General features: G+C 53.6%; 7 protein-coding genes across 7 annotated transcripts; 4 read left to right on the top strand and 3 right to left on the bottom strand.

Annotated features, from left to right (window-relative positions):
* Nucleotides 1-1,963: 1,963 nt before the first annotated feature.
* BBA_05752 (uncharacterized protein) lies at nucleotides 1,964-3,336 on the bottom strand (the record flags this gene model as incomplete). Its single annotated transcript, XM_008600849.1, has 3 exons — nucleotides 1,964-2,377; nucleotides 2,488-3,046; nucleotides 3,161-3,336. 3 exons carry the CDS (start codon nucleotides 3,334-3,336, stop codon nucleotides 1,964-1,966), a joined length of 1,149 nt encoding a protein of 382 aa, XP_008599071.1.
* A 1,466-nt stretch (nucleotides 3,337-4,802) lies between these two features.
* BBA_05753 (carboxypeptidase Y) lies at nucleotides 4,803-6,430 on the bottom strand (the record flags this gene model as incomplete). The annotated part of the gene is made up of 2 exons (XM_008600850.1): nucleotides 4,803-5,341; nucleotides 5,431-6,430. 2 exons carry the CDS (start codon nucleotides 6,428-6,430, stop codon nucleotides 4,803-4,805), a joined length of 1,539 nt encoding a protein of 512 aa, XP_008599072.1.
* Nucleotides 6,431-8,262: 1,832 nt separating this feature from the next.
* On the top strand, nucleotides 8,263-8,978 carry BBA_05754 (nitroreductase family protein; the record flags this gene model as incomplete). The annotated part of the gene is made up of 2 exons (XM_008600851.1): nucleotides 8,263-8,574; nucleotides 8,652-8,978. The coding sequence occupies 2 exons, from the start codon at nucleotides 8,263-8,265 to the stop codon at nucleotides 8,976-8,978; spliced, it is 639 nt and encodes a 212-aa protein (XP_008599073.1).
* Nucleotides 8,979-9,172: 194 nt separating this feature from the next.
* Nucleotides 9,173-9,755, bottom strand: BBA_05755 (uncharacterized protein; the record flags this gene model as incomplete). The annotated part of the gene is made up of 2 exons (XM_008600852.1): nucleotides 9,173-9,604; nucleotides 9,663-9,755. 2 exons carry the CDS (start codon nucleotides 9,753-9,755, stop codon nucleotides 9,173-9,175), a joined length of 525 nt encoding a protein of 174 aa, XP_008599074.1.
* Nucleotides 9,756-10,525: 770 nt separating this feature from the next.
* On the top strand, nucleotides 10,526-11,266 carry BBA_05756 (cell wall serine-threonine-rich galactomannoprotein Mp1; the record flags this gene model as incomplete). The annotated part of the gene is made up of 1 exon (XM_008600853.1): nucleotides 10,526-11,266. One exon carries the CDS (start codon nucleotides 10,526-10,528, stop codon nucleotides 11,264-11,266), a length of 741 nt encoding a protein of 246 aa, XP_008599075.1.
* A 1,432-nt stretch (nucleotides 11,267-12,698) lies between these two features.
* On the top strand, nucleotides 12,699-14,321 carry BBA_05757 (MFS transporter; the record flags this gene model as incomplete). The annotated part of the gene is made up of 2 exons (XM_008600854.1): nucleotides 12,699-12,884; nucleotides 12,984-14,321. 2 exons carry the CDS (start codon nucleotides 12,699-12,701, stop codon nucleotides 14,319-14,321), a joined length of 1,524 nt encoding a protein of 507 aa, XP_008599076.1.
* Nucleotides 14,322-16,487: 2,166 nt separating this feature from the next.
* On the top strand, nucleotides 16,488-18,060 carry BBA_05758 (uncharacterized protein; the record flags this gene model as incomplete). Its single annotated transcript, XM_008600855.1, has 3 exons — nucleotides 16,488-17,234; nucleotides 17,291-17,372; nucleotides 17,423-18,060. 3 exons carry the CDS (start codon nucleotides 16,488-16,490, stop codon nucleotides 18,058-18,060), a joined length of 1,467 nt encoding a protein of 488 aa, XP_008599077.1.
* Between the last annotated feature and the right edge of the window lie 50 nt (nucleotides 18,061-18,110).

Raw genomic sequence — 18,110 nt, forward strand, 5'->3', positions numbered from 1 at the left:
AGATAATTGTGGGAGATGTGCAATCAGGCGGTGCGTTAGAAGGACGATAATTCCCCAGCAGCCTTTTGGGACGACTTGCTGCGCCTCGAGGGCCAGAGGGAGGAGAGGAGGGTCAGGCTGGAGACTGTACATGGGTTGACTGATTTGCTTCGAATGCCAGCGGCCCACTGTAGATAGGTAGCGCCGTAGCGGTGCCACATGTGCTGCATCCCTCCTCTACTTAGCATGCCGGACGGCAACGGCAATTGGCGCAACCAGGCTGCTAAGTCTGCTGTCTGCCCACTGAAAGCCCCTGTACCTGACCACTTCCAATCCCTCGTGCTGCAGAGAGGGGCCGGCTCCAGAATTTCTCTTGGCGAGAGGATTCGTGCACCCGCCCTGACCAACGCTAGGCAATTGGAAGTTTGGAACTGGCTATTTTGCCCTTGTTTTGTTTCGTTTGCGAAAACCTTTTGCTTTACTGCTTTGCATCCGATAGAGTAGATAAATTCGTGAGCAGTTGTTTATTATGCTGCCAGCCACACGTAGTGTAGGCATGCTTCGACCGTTTTTCCGTACCTCGGCCTCTCCTCACTGACTTGCTGGTAAACCTTGTTGTTTCCCATAGCCACTGTGGCTTGACATTGTGTGGCTATATGACCAAAATGGGAACATGCTCTCGCAGAAGTCATGCTGCCCAAGATTCTTTTTTTTTTTCGGCAGCCTACGGATATTGACTCGCTCCTCCGAACCCCATTCCGTACCGAAGCACACCACCACCTCCGTTCCTCTCCTGTTCCATGACATAATTAGATGGCGCTCCGGAGCTCGCTTCCTGACGCGAAGGCCCCCTTGCTAGCCTGCGGTCGGCGACGCGCAATCTCATTGTGTCAGTGAAGTCTGAGAATAACTACCTGCCGATACGAGGTTCCGTGCCCCCAGACTTTAGACTCGACGCAGCCTAGCGTGTGATTGATTAAGCCTAACTATTCATGTGTTGTTGGACGCCACGCACTAGAACATCAATCAACAACCTAAAATCGTAACTGTGTGGAGATTGCACAATAGGCTACGTATTGCAGGGCGTAGGCTCTGGCAATATCCGGTAGACGGCCGCAAGTTTTCTATGTACAAGACACCTTGCCGAGCAATTTGTGACGACATAGCGATACCTGTACGCTTGTCGAGTGCGACATGGCAATTGCTCTCCGATGTTTGTCATCTCGAAGAGTTCCACGATGATGAGAATCAAACCGTCACTGACGATAGATTGGCGGTCCTTGATGGAATAAGTATATTGGGACATTGTAGTTATCCCCAGACGTTTTACTAAGAGTATTGCTAGGGACACAGCGACATATTGCTAGGGACACAGGTGCACGTGATGTGAGGTACCTACCTTTTCGCGTGCACGCCTACTATAATCTATGTACCTTTATAGGTTGCTTTTTCCTCCTCTCTACCACCACCACCACTATGGATTAATAAGCTTCTTAACGGCTTCTATAGCCGTAGAAGGAAGCTCTCATTATATACTTTAAAAATAGCGAAGAAGGCGTTCTCTTAGCGACCTAGCGAGTATTAATAGGCTATAAGAAGCCTACCTAGCGATAGCGCTGGCGGCGAGCGGGAAAATTACCTAAGTGTTAGTGGTAGTGGCGGCGGCAGCGTGGGGGCTAAAAGGTACTTCTATTTATATGTGGCTTCCTATATAAACCTAGGTATTTTTAGTCACGTGCACCTGTGTCCCTAGCAATTCTCTTTACTAAATACTCTAGCCACTTTCGATGATGGAACAAGATGCGCCTGTCAGTACCAGGTAGCACAATCTGTCGCCGCCATGAGGGCAGCCTTTGTGTCAAATTGGTATCATTGATCTGCATGTACATGACTTCTTCCGTTTGATCCATCCCTGGGAAGTAGGATGAAACGGTTCTTTTTCCTTCTTTCTCTCTCCTGGATGCACGTCACCTCTTCTGTCGCTTTAGCCATAGTGCGGCTGCTGCTGCGGCTGCTGCTGCTGATGCTGATGGTACTGCTGGTGCTGGTGGTGCTGTCCTTCCTGCGCGCCTTGCTGAGGCGGCTGTGCGTAATAATCATTGAGCTGCGCCTGCGAATCGTACACCGGAGCTTGCGGCGGTGCCCTCTGGTGTGTAACCTGGTATCCCCACGGGGTCTGGTACACCGTCTCGCCCGCGGCGGCGTCCTTTGTCTGGAACGGCTGCTGGGTCGACCATACGCCGCCAATCTTTCTGCGTCCGAGGACGAACAGGACGACGAGGATCAGCGCGTACGGCCATGTACGGAAGACGATGTCGGTGACAATCGTGGCCTCGACGCCGGACACTGAGGACGAGCCGAGGCGAAACATGATGGAGATGATGATGTTGTAGAGGGGCTGCGCGACGAACAGAACAGCGCACGTCAGGAAATATTTTGAAGCCTTGAGGGAATGCAGCTTGATCAGTCGAGAATTCTTGGCCATTTATTTTCCACTCGGATTCTTACCGTTATTGTATGAGGCGCAGCCCGGCTCAGCGACCGCGTCCGGACCGCCAGGCCCAAGACCAGCAGCGATAGGACCAGCCAGACGCAGTGCAGCGCAAAGTCCATGTCAATCGTCGCCCGCTCAATCGTCGCCAGGTTCACCACGCCGTCCCGGGATTTCGACCTCCGGGCCGTCACCGAATGTGCTTTATTCTCATCGTAGACGTGGGCCCAAAAGTAGCAGCGCAGGCCAAATAACCCGATCGCGAGCACCAGCGTCAGGCCGCCGGCGCCCCATGCCAGCCCCGGCGTCCTGGTCCACCCGGCCGGCGCAGCTCCGCCGACGGTGCCCGGCGCCGACGACGACGAGCGCGCCATGGCGAGGCCCGCGCCGAGCATGGCAAACGTGACAAGCAGAAACACGCGGAGGACGGCCTCACATAGCTGCCAGATACTGTCGAGGAAGCCGCGGGTCTGCCAGAGGCCCTTTTTTTCCGACGCGAAGAATTCAATGCCACGGTCGGCGAAGCGGCTGTACACGGTCGCGATGATTAGTTGGGCGCAGAGTACAAACAGGGTGCTGTTTTTATAGTTCGCCGAGCGTTCCGTGGTCAGCACATTGGTTCCTTTTTTTTTCTTTTCTGAAAACTGGGATTGCAGCAGGAAGCAGCAGCCTCGTTGGGGTGCTACATACAAGGTGAAGAGGGCGAGCGAGTAGCGCGCCCATTTGACCCAGGTCCGGGCAGCGTCGCGGTGGCGGCGGACGAAGCAGAATTGCAAGACGGTTACGAGTGCAAGGAGGAAGAACGTGCCCAGGTCGAGGGCCGTCGCTGCCGCGTACAGGCTGGTGGCGTGGGAAAAGGGAATCATGGTGATTGGGTGTTTGTATTCGTGTCCGGTCGAGCTTCACTTGTCCCGCGCAATGTTTGACGTATTTGCAGACCTTGTCCAAATTCTCTGAGTGTATTTCCGTAACTCGCACAGCGAGCCTCCAGAGAGAAGCGAGGATGAGAAGAACTTCAGGGACTCTCGGCACCAGCCAGGACCTTTTTCAATGATCCAGTCGGCCGCAGCCACTCAAACACACACACACACAACACACATCACGCATCACCCGCAAAAGACGGTTGGGCGGGTGCATCGAGCAGGCGCCCGATGCAAGACAGGTCCCACTCTCAATTCATCGAATGCAGTTGCTCTGATCATTGATCAATGAGAGAACGGAAAAACCCTTGTTTGGCTCTTGGTGTTTCTCGCTCCCCTCCTGCACAGCCCCAAAGACACCCGGACGCTGCCAACTTGCCTGCAGATGTCCAGGCTGCCCACTTATTCGGGACGAATCTCCGTTGAGTATTAAGCGCCCAACTTGCCGAAATTCCGGCCAGCATCGACGGTTCGGCGAACAAGATTGGACTGGTTTTAGATGTCAAAAGGGGAGAGAAAAAAAAAACTGGGCGGAATTGAGAGTATTACGCTGGCTGCATCGGTCGTAGTTTATGATGCCCATGATCAAGGAGAATTCAGGTGCGAGCGTGTCCAGATAGATGTGAATGAGTGAGGTCAGCCATCAAAGGATTAATTGGCCCAGCTGGCTGCCGACAAGCTCGAGGGCATGCGGGCTGTGTGTCACTGCCATCTGTTTCCACACAGCCTCCATGGCCATGCGCTGCCTTGAACGTTGCCTGGCATGCGCCATTTATGGCAAGGTTGAATAGACCAGACGAAGGCGACACCATTCATAACCATAGATGTACTGATTAAAGGGAAATACCAGAATCCTCACATCAAAGAGGTTGCGTTCGATGGCGGCCGCTACCCGTGCCTCTCTACGGTGGAGCGCCGGGCCATCTCAAAAGTTGGGCCGTTATTTCCAAGAGGGCGAGGGGTGGCATCGCTGTAAATCCGGGGTGATTTCCACATTATCTAGAAATATCACAAACAGTAACCCGCCGATGAATATATGACTCGAGCCATATCTCTCAACATACGCTGCCTACTAAGACGTGTAAGGCTTACTGATAAAACCCATACTATCTCGGGATGATGTTGATGGAGACATGTGTTTTACTCAAACATCATGTATATTTCCATGCCCATAACTAGATCTCCTCGCCCGCGTAGGTACCTAGTGATACTCCACCAGCAGCGCCCGCTAGAGCCCTGAAAGCGACCCTGAAAAGGCTGGGAGGTAGCTGTGTACCTAGGAAGAATTCCTCTAAAGGTATAAAAGAGTGATCAGAAGGCTGGCTGCGGCGCGCTTTGATTGATCAGAGCTGGTGAGTAGGCTTTTGTTGTTTGAACATTCAAACCTGTTGTTGATTGAGCAGCCCACCTCTTCACCAATCGTTGCGCAGCCATCGATCTAGAATATGATAGCTCGTCTCTGGGGCGTCTGTTGGCACCATGCCTCCGGCATTGTCGACACCCACAAACACAAGTCTTCCATCCTTGGTTCCCTTCCATAATCCCGTTGACTTGAATTCTTTCTTGTTGAGAGCTTGCCAGGCCGCAATGCGGTACTCGATCTTGCGGCTCCAGTTTATCTTGTCGAACTGATCCATGTTGCCCTGAGTATTGCCAAAGGGATCCAAATTTCCGTTGAGGACCAGGACACGAACATCGCCGAAGCTCGAACCATCGAAAATTATTTTGGGCCTCTTGTATGCATCGAGAATGGCCGCGACCTTTTGTGTAGTAGGAATCCAGGGGGACTCAGCAAAGAAATAAGCCGATTCTATAAAATCATTCTTTTCGGTAAAATTAAAACATTCAGGAAACCCGATCTTCAACTTCACTATTCTGCGGTTCAGATACTCCGTTATATTGCCCATCTCTGGACGATGGCAGTCTGGGGGGTCCATGCAAGGGTTGTAGACTAGGAAGCAGAGCACAGTCAGCAACACATATCTCTAGACAAGTTGCTATTCGCAGTTTTCAGTCTCTTTGACAAGTGTAAGGACTTACGGTGATCAGGACTGCGTTCGCCCTGTTCAACTAGGTCACGATAGTAAGCCGTGATGTTTGTCTCCGCATAAGCGGGAACAGCTGCGCATTTCTCGACATCCAATGTTTGCCGGCATTCACGAGCCAATGCCTCAAAATTTGGTAGAGCTTCAAGCATGTCCACGCACTGATCTTCTGACATAATGCCCTCGCCACGTTTGTCTTTGCATAGCAGCTGGAAGAAGCCTGGGATGAGCCCCCCGTAATCAATCATAGGATTAACCAGAATCATGGAGGTAATGTTGCCCCAAAACGCAGTCGGTGTATTTCTTTGGCGAGATGTCAGAATATGATCAATATAAGTCGGACCCCAATGGCCACCATATTTCTCGGTGGCAATGTGGATGGGCAGGTGCGCCTTTCTCGGGAACACATCGCGGAAGAAGATGTTGAGGAACTCTTGAAAGTCTTCGGCGCCGTCCATATCTCTGGCAGGTAGCTTTCCACCTCGAGCAATGCTGGAAAATCCGACACCGGCAGGCTGGTCGATAAATACTAGATTGGCATTTTTATTCCAGGACCAAGGGTTCGGCTCGGGGATATCGATGCCGTCGTCGCGGAACATGCAAGGGCCAATTTCTGTGAAGACGGCGGCCATGGACGATTCACCAGGCCCTCCATGCATCCAGAAGATGACGGGGTCGTTTTCCGGATCGTTGCGGCTCTCAAAGGCCCAGAAAAACAGGCGGCGGTGGTTGCTCACGTCGATGGTGCCTGTCCACTGCTGTTCTCCGTGCGAGGGACACACTGCGCCATCCTGCCACTTGAGAGTGTACTGACCGCGCTTGGCGCTCTGAGGTCCAGGTGCACGGCTGCTCACCGAGCAGCCGTGGCCGCCGATGGGTTGATGTGACGAAGGCGGTTTGGCAGCATCAGCGCTCTGGAAAGCAAACGGAAGAGCGAGGTGAGCGATAGTGCTACCGGCCAATGCCGCTAGGAGAGAAATGGTCGAGATATGCATCAGGATTGAATGATGCTCGAAAACATGAGGAGTCGAAGGAGGATAGAGATTATGAAGACGATGGGTTTGTTCTCTCTAGCTTCGCTGTGTGGCGGTTTGGTCTACTTATCAACCACGACAAAAAACTGAAAAATATCAACCGATTTGTGGGCTAGGATGTGGCTAGGCTTAATGATGCACTTACTAAATAGTTATACAATAACTTTAATCTATAGAAAGTGTGGCTTTCACGATCTCTGCCTCTCTTAGATTTGGCGTCATACGAGCCCTCTGTAAGGGTGGTAGTGGCGGCCAGAGGCTTTGGCTTCCTCGACGTCTGGACCCTGTATCTTGGTCCCCTAAAGACCCCGTGGAGTTCTGATACGCCCGAGGCGGAAATGCTCCCAGTACGTACGGATTATCGTTATCGGCCGCGAGGCCAAGGGCGCCGCTTGCGAAGAGCCGGCCTGTGACGAGCCTTGAGAGGCGCCGCCTTAAGACGCGCTAGCCTGTGAGAAGCCTGCTGAAGACGATACTTCAGGCGCCGGACAGAGCAAAGCTTGCTGCCTCAACTTCTGAAAAAAGAATGGCGATAGCTTCAGAAGTGCGAGCATAGTAACGGAATTATGGAAATCGGCCCTGCTGTCGGAGCTTTACACCAGCCACCCCACAAAATTGGGTAAGATCCCCGTCGCGATAGCTTCGCTCGCAGGCTAGGCTACGCCGTGGCGGTCGACGCTGAGGACTAATGTAGATAATTTTTACGTCTGTTAGGGATACCTATAAGCTCGGCGCGGAGCGAGACGCGAGCGTAGCCTTTCTTGTTTTATTCCCGTCTGAGAGCCTTTTTATGGTTGGTGCAATTATCGTAAAATCTCCCATGATAGGATTCCTTGATCTTCCTGACCATGAGAGCTCATGCTATAGCATACCCAGAAGAATGAGTAACGAGTCTACATGGTTCAGAAACCTACACAGATTTTGTCCTGACCCGAACTTGTAGACACCCGACCTGTCGATGCTGAAGAACAGGGCGTTGAATTCATTGTCGGCCTGCTCAAGGGTAGCGGCCGGCGACGTCGGGAATAGTGGCAGCCAATGAGGCAGCTACAGAGCGCTCAAAGAGGTAACCGTGAGGAAGACTCTAGAAATTGTTCCAGAATATGACAGAATTACGCAGAAGGGGAGCGAACAAGTGCTGCGGGATCGCCGATGAAGAGACTGGATAAAGCCTTCTACCATAATAACCACTGAGAGCTTACTAATAAAAACAGCAGGGCACTGGTGGGGGTGGCAGAGGTGGGGTTTCGTCCAAGCTGAAGGCTATCAGATCTTTGCAGGTGAGGCAACTCGGCGAAGACAAGGGGAATGAGGGGTTCGAAGAAAGAGGGATAACAATGTCAGCGGAGTTTCGTCATGGCAAGCGAACTCGGCACCGAAACCTCAAAAGAGCCAACCCCCTTTGTTGGGGAAAAGGGGAGAATGTGGCATTCTTTTCTGATTACAGAAGCATGACAAAAGCTAAAACTCGAACTCCGCCCAGGCACCCTGCCTAGCGCGCGGTTGGCACGCCATCCAGTTTGGAGACCCCCTCTACGAATGAGTCGATTATCTTGCGCTGGTCCTGATCTGTAATCCAGCAAAAGCGGCACTTGCGGTCCCTGTGGGCGATCCGTCGCAACAGACCCCCATTTCCGAAAGGGTTCCGCCAAGAGAGAGAGAGGCATGGCACAAAGGTATAAGTAGTGGGCAGGGACCGCTGGACAGGAACCGAAAAAAATATCTCGCTATTCCACATTGATTTACATCTTCCTTCTTCATTCTCACAACTCTACTCGCAATCAAACATCAAAATGTCTGCCCCCAAGGTCTCCACCAACGACTGGCTCGCCGCCGCCAAGTATCGCCGCTCTGTTTACGGCCTCAAGAACACTTCCAAGGTCCCTGATAGCCGTGTCAAGGAGATTGTCCAAGAGGTTCTCGCTTTTGCGCCCTCTTCCTACAACACCCAGCCCGTCCGCGTCACCCTCGTCACTGGCGAGAAGCACACCCAATTCTGGGACATTGTCATCAACATTGCGGAGCCCATCCTCAAGGCTGCCGGTGCCGAGGTCTGGGAAAAGATGAGCGGCATTCTGCAGTCGCACAAGGCTTCTTACGGCTCGGTATGTCGAGCCTACCTTTTAAAACATGCTTGAAAAAAAAAAAGAAATTGAGCCGCGACACTAACACCGTATGTCAGGTTGTTTTCTGGGAGGACACCAACATCACCGAGGAGGCCAAGAAGGCTCACGCCTCGTACGCCCACCTGTTTGACTCCTTTGGCGAGCATGCTTCTGGCATGAACCAGATCCTGGTCTGGACTGCCCTCGAGCTCGAGGGTGTCGGCGCCAACCTGCAGCACTTGAACGGCATCCCCCCCGTCGAGGAGGCTCTCAAGAAGTTCCTCGACGTCCCTGCCAGCTACAAGCTCCGTGCTCACCTCAACTACGGCGACGAGCCTGCCGCCCACAGTGCCACTGTACCTCCCAAGCTGCCTGCCAGTGAGACGTTCAAGTACGTCAACTAAGAATGGATGAATTATAGACTATAGATGGTACGATTAGCCACGTGTACATGAACAATCAATAGACAAGAGATACAATACATCAAGAATATATTGAAATGAGTTTGAGTAATCGCAAATTTCTGCACGAAACCAAAGAGGTCACTTTGACTTTGACATCTATCTGCGTAGCCTGACAAACAAATTTTTCGAATACATCAATTCCTCTCAGCGGCGACGGTTTCAGCACTTTCAGGAACCCGTTCTCCGGCGGTCGGATAATTTTCCGAGGCCTTGCCACGACCCTCACGGCCAACGTCTAGCTTGCGAGACCCGATTGAATCCTCCATACTAAGATTACCATTGGCCGGAGCGGCAAAGTGACCCTCCTTCTTACGGTGGCCGCCGTGCAGCTCCTTGGAGGTCTGGCCCGAGCCCGGGTGACCTAGGCCCTGGTGCACATCGGCAGAGGTGGCCCCGGCAATGGTGGAAGACGCTTTCGCGCCGTTGGAGCCGTCTTCGGAACCGGCAGGTATTTGGCCTTGGGGGTTCGGTCTGAAAGTCTGGCTGGCGGGCGCGGTGCCAGGTGGGTATGTTTCCGCCTCGAAATCAGGAACGCGGTCGTTTCCTACCAAGACACCAGGCGCGTGCTGCGTGTGATTTGTTAGTAATGGAATTGTTCGCCAGGGACCGCAGTAGTAAACGTACACCCTTTCTCGTGAGAGGCTCGGAGGGAGGCACTCGGCTGTGAATCTCGGCGTGCTCAGCCACGACGGAATCGGCGTTTTTCGATGCAGACATGATTTATTGTTTGGAAGATGAAGGATGGTAAGACTAATTTGACATGCTTTGATGGAGATGTTGCTGCACTTTATATTTCTGTTGCTTGCAGTCAGTTGCGTACATGTGGACCACGCACGACGGAACTGTGATGTGACCGTGATGTCAACCCATCAGATAGACAGGCTAAGCACTCACAGTCTCCAGTAAACCAGACCAGGTTGACATCACCAGCCTGTCATTCTACGGGTCTTCGCACTGCCTCTGCACCGTTCCGCTTGACAGCCGTTGTAGTTTTGGGGAGGTTGCCTTTCAGCGGCTAGAGTAGCGGCTTAGCGAATCGCGGTAGACGCTTGATGGCCGGCTCGGAATCCGCCTTGATTCGGCCGTTGATATGCATAAGCAATCTACCAAAGATCTCCCCCCCCCCAGATTTCAACGAGCAATGGTGCGCTGACTACGGGACAGTGCATGACGACATGTGGGGAAGCGGGCGACTCAGCAGATTTCCGGCTTCTAGTTACAGCAGATACTGGCAACAAAGTAACCGGCGATTGTTCAGAACGGCGATCTGAAAACAGGTAGACATTGATCAATTGAGTAATTCTTCATTGAATATCTAAACCTTGAGCAGCAGTCTTCCTTATGTCATCATTGCTTATATCATCAAGCTTTCGAGGGCTTGGACTTCTTGTTTAAGTTTAAAGCTAGTGGCTCGGCTGCATTGGCAGCGACACGCAAGCTTCTTCTTCCTTTCACCAACCCCCCAAGTGCGAACAGAAAAAAAAGCCATGAAGTACGCATCCGTCCTTACCCTCGGCCTCGCAGCAGCGGCCTCTGCGTCCCTTGCCGAGCGCGACGCCGGGCCGTACAAGAAGGTGATTGCGTCCATCACCACCGCCGTCAACAACCTCGACTCGGTCGTGCAAGACTACTCGGGCGGCGACAAGCAGCCCGTGATTGATGCGTCCGACGCGCTCGTCAAGGCCCTCGACGACGGCAAGACAACCATTGACGGCCTCGACAACCTCACCGCCGGCGACGCGGGCCCACTGATGGGCGATCTGACCTCGCTCAGCGCCAAGAGCCAGACGCTGACCAACGACCTCAAGGACAAGCGCGGCGACGTGGAACAGGCGGGCGAGTGCGACGCTGTGCGCTCGGCGCTCGCCGACATCAACACCAGCGCGCAGAGCCTGGTCGACGCGGCCGTCAGCAAGATCCCCAAGGGGCTGCAGTCGATTGCGTCGGGCTTCGTGTCCCAGTTTACCAACGGGTTCAAGCAGACGCAGGAGTACTTTTCGACCTCCAACTGCCAGAACGGCGGCGGCGGCGGCAACAACGGAACTTCATCTGCTGGAAGCGGGGGAAGCGGGGGAAGCGGAGGCAGCTCAACGGCCTCCAGCTCCTCGACGGCCTCGTCCACTAGCTCCCAGACGGCGGCATCTCCCAGCGGTGCCAATGCCGCTGGCATGCTAGCCCCAGTATGGGCTATGGGAGCAGTTATGGGCATTTTCGCTGTGTACTATTAATATATTAATCTATTAGGATTTAAAAATTATTGAGGGAGGGGTTTCGGCTTGCCTCCCAACCATATAGGCGTTTCTCCGTCAAAAGAAAAATACAGTGGGCTCCATTAGGCTTTTCAATCAAACATCGACTGCCATTGACTGTCAATTGACTGCCATATCCGTGAATTAGGGCGTGCTGTATACACAGCGCCAGGCAGCCAACTAAAAACGGACCGAGATGATCTCAATTGCAAAGAATTGGGTTCGTACCAAAGGGGCAGACAAATAAATACCAGGTGACGAATCTCGGAGAAATGAATCAGAGGGACTCCACTGAAGATGCCTCGCCTATCCCAGCTAAACCCCACTGGACTCAGAGACACTAAAGATACGACCTTTTATTAGACTTTGACCTATGAACGGCCACCCCGTAGAGTATCCACTCGGTAGACGAGTGGGCAGGCAGATTTATAGTTAATAAAAGTTTTTTCTCTGATACAATTGCTGTCAGTCATGGGATGAACGCGTATCTAGTGCGGAGTCAGGGTGAACCCTTTTGTCTATCCTCTTGTTTTGCTCTGAGCAACTAGCCGACGGAAGTGACCTTCTTCCCATTCACGCTTCCTGGTGCCCCAGTCGAAACGAAACTGGCAAAAATGATAGGCGACTAGTGATGAACGAAACGACCTGTCAATCGAAAATGGCAGCATCTGAAATTTGAACCAGACAAGTTGGTTGTCCGACATGAGACTGGTCTTACTACTGCGCATGTATGTTTGTCAGAGACCGGTACAAGGATGCATCCTCATCTACCACCTGCTGCGACATGGGGCTCCCAAATCCGCGAGACATTTATTTACCGACATCTCTTGGCAATGGCAACTCCGTGGCTAGGCCGAAATAGACTTGGCAAGTTCTGCAGCCCTACTGATAATTCGCGACTACGATTCTTCTTCTCCAGCTAAAGGGTCCAGCCTCGCTGGCCTCAGCTCTCGTAAATACGATCTGATAACATTGGCCGTCGTTAATGCGGGCAATTCCGTATTCCCGAGAATCTGCACTCCATACTTATCTCTCTAAAAGCAAAATACACCGAACCACGTGCGTTTCTCTCGGCCCGGCAACTCACCCGCCGTTGAGCTCGCTTCGTCTGACCTGAGTGATTTAGTATCCCTGTTCATTCCCACTGCCCACATGGCTATTCCACAAAAAGGCGCGAAAACGCACGAGGATACCCTGCTTAACTGCGAGCCTGTGCCACCTGTTCTTCTCGTCTTTGGCGAAACAAACTGCCGGTACCACTAGATCCACATCTTATCAATCTCTTATTAGTTAGAAAGAGCATACATGGAAAGAAAAATCATGCATAGCATGTGTATAAGGATCGTCACATGCCCCTCTCTCAGGCCATACCTCCTCACCTTGTTCTGTGCCTTTTCATCTCCTGCCTACGATGAAGTCTAAGACCAAGGCCGAGGTGCAGACCGCCGTTGTCCATGTCAACAGCGACCATGAGCAGCAGGCGGACAATGGCGCGCCGTCCGCGCCGGCCAGGGAGACGGTCATCCCGCTCAGGATCAAGCTCATTGCCGTCTTTCTCGTCAGTCTCATCGGATTTGGCTCTCACTGGAGCAGCGGCGTCACAGGAGCCATGAAGAGCACCATCAAAAAGGCAAGCTCAGAGATATGATCCGAAACACTTTGCCCTTCAACAGTGTACTTACACATTCACCTCCAGAAACTCCACATCAACAATGCCCAGTACTCGGTCCTCGAAGCCAGTGAGGACTTTATGAAGACGGCCCTCATCCTCATCAGCGGCCCCGTTACCGACCGCATCGGTGGCGCCAACGCTCTCCTTTATGGCAACGCCATCTACTCGGTCGGCGCCATGCTAATCGCCGGCGCCACCACCGTCCGCAGCTACAAGTTCATGATTGGCGGCGTCGTCATCCAGGCTCTCGGTGACATTGCCACCCAGGTCGCCCAGTACAAGGTCTTCTCATCCTGGTTTGCGCCCTCCAACGGCTTCGCCTCCACCCTCGGCCTCGAGCTCGGCCTCGGCAAGATTGGCGGCTTCGTCGGCAAGGCGACAGCCAACATTATCGCTCGGCGCACCGGCGACTTCTCCTGGGTGTACTGGTGTGCCGTCTTCATGAACCTGTTTACAAACGCCGCGACCTTGGCGTTCTGGTGGTTCACACGCTGGTGCCACCGCACCTACGCCCCCTCGGCCGACCCGGCCACAGGGGAGGCCCTCACGGAGAGCAACAAGAAGTTTGAATGGGGCAAGATGTTGCGCCTGCCGTGGTCGTTTTGGCTCGTCGCGGCGTTCACGCTCTTCCAGACGTCGACGGCGTCGGTCTTTACTCAAAATGCGACGGAGTTGGCGCAGCAGCGCTTCAACGTCACGGCCGAGACGGCGGGCTGGTACTCGGCCATGTCGCAGTACCTCGGCTTCTTCCTCGTACCTCTGCTGGGAGTCTTCATCGACGTTTTCGGGCAGCGCGTGAGCATCATGGCCGTCTGCGCCGTGGGCATGCTTGTCTCCATGACACTCGCCGCGTGGGGGCCGACCGTGGGCGGCACAGCGGCGAGTTTTGGCGTGTACGCTTTTGCAGCTTCTCTCGGGCCGACCGTCATTATCGACAGTATCCGCACGACCATGTGGTATCAAGAAGTGTTTGGATCGGGGTACGCTATCAAGAACGCCATCAACAACGGCATGAACATCATCATCCGCATCATCACGGGTGTCATCCAGGACCAGGATGACGACAGCTACGATCGGGTCGTTGTCGTATACGTCTTTTTGTCCGTGGGATCTGTTGCGGTAGCTCTGGTCATGCTGGTTTGGAGCCAATTGGACGTCATCATGGGCCGGTTGCAGTGGTCGAGAAAGCAGAGGCTGGCGAAGGGGCACTTGATTAATGAGAGAAAGGACGAATTCGAACACGATACAAATGTCAAAAGGAACACCAAGGTCAGCTTGTGCTGCTTTGGAGCGACAATTGCGCTCATTCTGGGTGCCTGGGTAGCCTATTTTTGGGGCGTGGCAACTGGCCACAATCACTAGGAAAATTTGGGCCGACATAGTTGCCATTTTCGGGAAGAAATGTAAGTCATACATTTAGAACGAATGTCTTAATGTACTTACTCTTTGTAATGTACCGTGGAAGATTCATCCTTGCTAAGGCTTCTTTGATTGCGTTGCAAGTTTGCACTCGTTATCCTTGCCACCATACAGCGAGCGCGTTGTTGTATCGACAAGCCAGTCAGTAAAAATCGCGCTATATTACTGTCAGCTGGCAGCATTACAACATTTCGAGATTTTCAATACACGGCCGCTGAAATTAGCCGAAATGTTTGGAAAACCAAGATTGCTTTTTCTCGCTTTGAGATGACGCTACATAGCTGTCGCAATTCGGGCCAGTGCTAGAGAGGTTGCTGGGTGGCGATCCCAAAGTCGACGTGGTTGTGAAGTAGCCGAACAAGCAGCAGCATGTTTTGCTCTGGTTTTTCGTTTGAAAACCTCGTTGATGCTTCCCGACCCCCTTTTCTTTGAGTCATATTGTAGTATTCTGGGTCAAGAGCTTGTTACGTGGTGCGGGTGCCCAAGTAGTCTTTGCGTGTGCCGAGTACATTATACATGGCCAATCTGTTAGCAAATATGGCTCTTAGCTGGCTTTCAAATTATTTGCCACTCAAATGTGATGGGATACTGCATGTGCCACCGGCTGCACATCCGGCGGAGTGCCCCCAGGTTGCTACCCAATGATATAAGGTTGGGCGTGAGTTCGGCATGGAGATTGGGCCAAATCGCCATCAATACAAGGCGTCTGTGCCTGAGCGAACTATAGGAAATGGCACAAGCTGAGATGAATCTGCAAGCGGCCCATAGCGTCTTGTTTCCTGCAGGGCATGTCTGTATTAGGTTGGGGGCCGATTCTGGTGCCCTCTCCACTACCTAGTTAGTTGGTTGGGTGGCTGGGCGTTGGTCCGTTGGTTGACCAGGAGCTTGGATGCTTGGCAAGGTTTCGGCATGATTATTCCCCTCTGAAGACTGGGTTTTTTTTCCCAACCCGACGGTTCGTAGCGCCATCGCGGCCCAACGGTCGGGCCAGGCTTCGGCGAGGGCGATGGGGTAGTCATAGACTGCTGAAACGAAAAAAAGGAAAAATCAAAGCCGCATAGCCATCATAGGGATGGCGAGGCCAGCCTTGAATCTGATCATGTTCAAACAGGGCCAGGCGACGCAGGCAAACGACCAACCAGGTCACAAGGATAGGCCGAGGTGTGTGGTGGGTGGGCGCGTGGGCTAGTTATCTGCGAGTGCGAGCTGCAGCAAAAGGCGTCGGAAGATATGGAGATGGCAGATGACGGGAGGTTTGTGGGAGGCGTGCAACCCGACTAGACAGCCCAAGATGGCACGCACGCCCAGCTGTGGGAGATTGGGAGACATGGAAACCATCTCTGGTGGGAGGGAAATGGAGATGCCCCCAGAAGGAGCAATATGAGGTGTGGCTGGTGCATCATGACGTCCTTTTGCCTTTCAGGGAGAGTGCAGTTGGTAAGGCCAGTGACCTGTGGGCCCTGCTTCAGGGCATCAAGGAGACTGCTGGGCAGAGTCAGACCGCTATATCTTCATTTATACCCCAGGAACAGGTAAGGCCTGAGGCCCACAATTTACGGGGCGGCACTTTCCAGGTTTTTAATGGGCTTCAGCGGGCTCTAGCGGGCATCAGGGGGTTTTACTGGTAGCAGACCCCCGCTCTAGGCGGACGCCAGAGAGCCGAAGCGCCACAGCCAAAGGTGTGGGCGGGGTGCGCACTGCCACTTTCACGTCATGCATTCTCTTGAGCAAGTCTTATTGCTACCCTCACTTGCTGGTCGCTACGTTTCTCGAACGGCTCTTTCGTAGCAGCTGCTCCTCTTCAGCCCGCACACTTCTTACGAGCCCACATTACGCAGCTTTTCCCGCCTTGATCAGTCCCCTTGTCTATTTCCAGCTTGCTTGACTTTTCTTTTTCTTTTCTTTTCCACCTTTTCTAGCGGCTGTACCCGTGCCCATCTTGCCTACTCAGGTGCCAACAACGCCTCGTTTGAGTACTGCGGCCGTTTGCGCCCGGGTACTAATACTGCCACTACCCCTCTGGGCTCAACCCCGCCTGTCCTCTTCCTCTTTCTCTACCCAAGCCTCACAACGCCGTCGACGCCATCAAGCGTCCATTCTTCGCCCATCATGAGCCGCGGCGATCGCTACGAGCAAGACCGTTACCTTTACGAACGTGAGCGCGGACCTGAGCGCGATCGCGACCGCGGCGGATACACCCGCGAGCGTGTCGTCGAGGATGACCGGTACTACATGCGCGGTGCTCGAGGCGACATAGACGAACGTGATCGCTTCTCTGAGCACGACGTCGAAATTGACCGCCGCCGCCCGGCCTACGAGGAACCCCGCTACGCCGACAACTTGGCTCGTGATTTTGAGCGGCGTGTTGCTGTCGAGGATAGGGAGCCATATCGTCGGCCCAGACCCGATATCTTCGATCGTCGCCCTGAGCCAGGCCCTCTGGTCCGCCGCTCCCCTCCCCCGCCTGCTAGGTCCCGATATGAGTACGACGAGCGCGACCCCTACCGCGACCCCTACCGCGAACCCTATCGCGAGCCGGTCCGCGAACCCCTTCGTGACCCGTATCGCGAAGAATTTTATCCTCCTCCGCCTCCCCGCTCCGAGCGCCCGGAGCATCTTCATGAGGTGGTACGTGAACGCACCATTGAGCGCGACCGTAGCCCAGCAGGCTCCCGAGTCAGCCGCAGCCACCGCAGCCACTCCAGGTCTCGCAGCCGGAGCACTTCCAGTCACAGCCGCCGCAGCGGTGGAACCAGTGTCCGCGCAGAATACCCCAAAAAGGGCAAGACTCGTATTCCCTCACGTCTCGTGTCGACTAAAGTCATCATCGACTTGGGATATCCATATGTCGAAGAGGTATGTCAATCACCAACACAATTCACAACCAAGAAAAAAAAAACTGACAAAAACAGGGCAACACAATCATCATTCAAAAGGCCCTTGGCCAGGAACACATTGATGAGCTCCTCAGACTGAGCGAGGAGTACACAAAAAGTAAGTAGTTCGAGTCTCATCTCCAACCGAACCGGGCTAATTTCATGCAGCTGAAGTAGAAATCACCGTGCCAGCACCGCCAAAGTCCGCTGTGGGTGAAATTGTCAGAGAGCGCCGTGAGGAGCATCATAGCCCGCACCATGACGACATCAAGCAAGAAGTCATCATTTCTCCCCCACCACAGCCAATCTATATCCAGGCCCCTGCTCCGCCTCCCCCTGCTCCTGCTCCTGCCCCTCCGCCCCCCGCGCCCGCGCCGCAGGCGCCCATCATCGTCGACGCACACCCGCGCTCTTCCGGTCATGGCAGTGTTGAGGTTGTGGACAAGACGGTCATTCGTGAGGAATATCCTCGCTACCTCAGGGGCGACTATGAATCAGATACTCTGGTAGTTGGACCTCTTGTCAGAACTCGGTCTCGCTCCCGCTCCAGAGCACGATCTGACATTCGCGCCGAAATCCGTGCGCTTGAACGAGAGTATGAAGGCCAGCGAAGACACCACCATCGCCACCACTCCCGAGACCGAGACGAGGATGAGTACGACATTGTCCGCACTGAACGTTTGGAGGATGGTCAGCTGGTCGTCTATGAAGAGCGCGTTGATCGCGTAACTACCCACCCCAAGCCAGCGAGAATCGAGAAGGACAAGAAAGGTAGGATCACCCTTAGCCTGCCAGCCTACAGATAGAGTTGGATCTACGAGGCAACGCCTGAAATACATTTGTATTCTCTTCTTCT

Source organism: Beauveria bassiana, assembly GCF_000280675.1.
Source record: "Beauveria bassiana ARSEF 2860 unplaced genomic scaffold BBA_S00015, whole genome shotgun sequence".
NCBI classification, from domain to species: Eukaryota; Fungi; Ascomycota; class Sordariomycetes; order Hypocreales; family Cordycipitaceae; genus Beauveria; species Beauveria bassiana.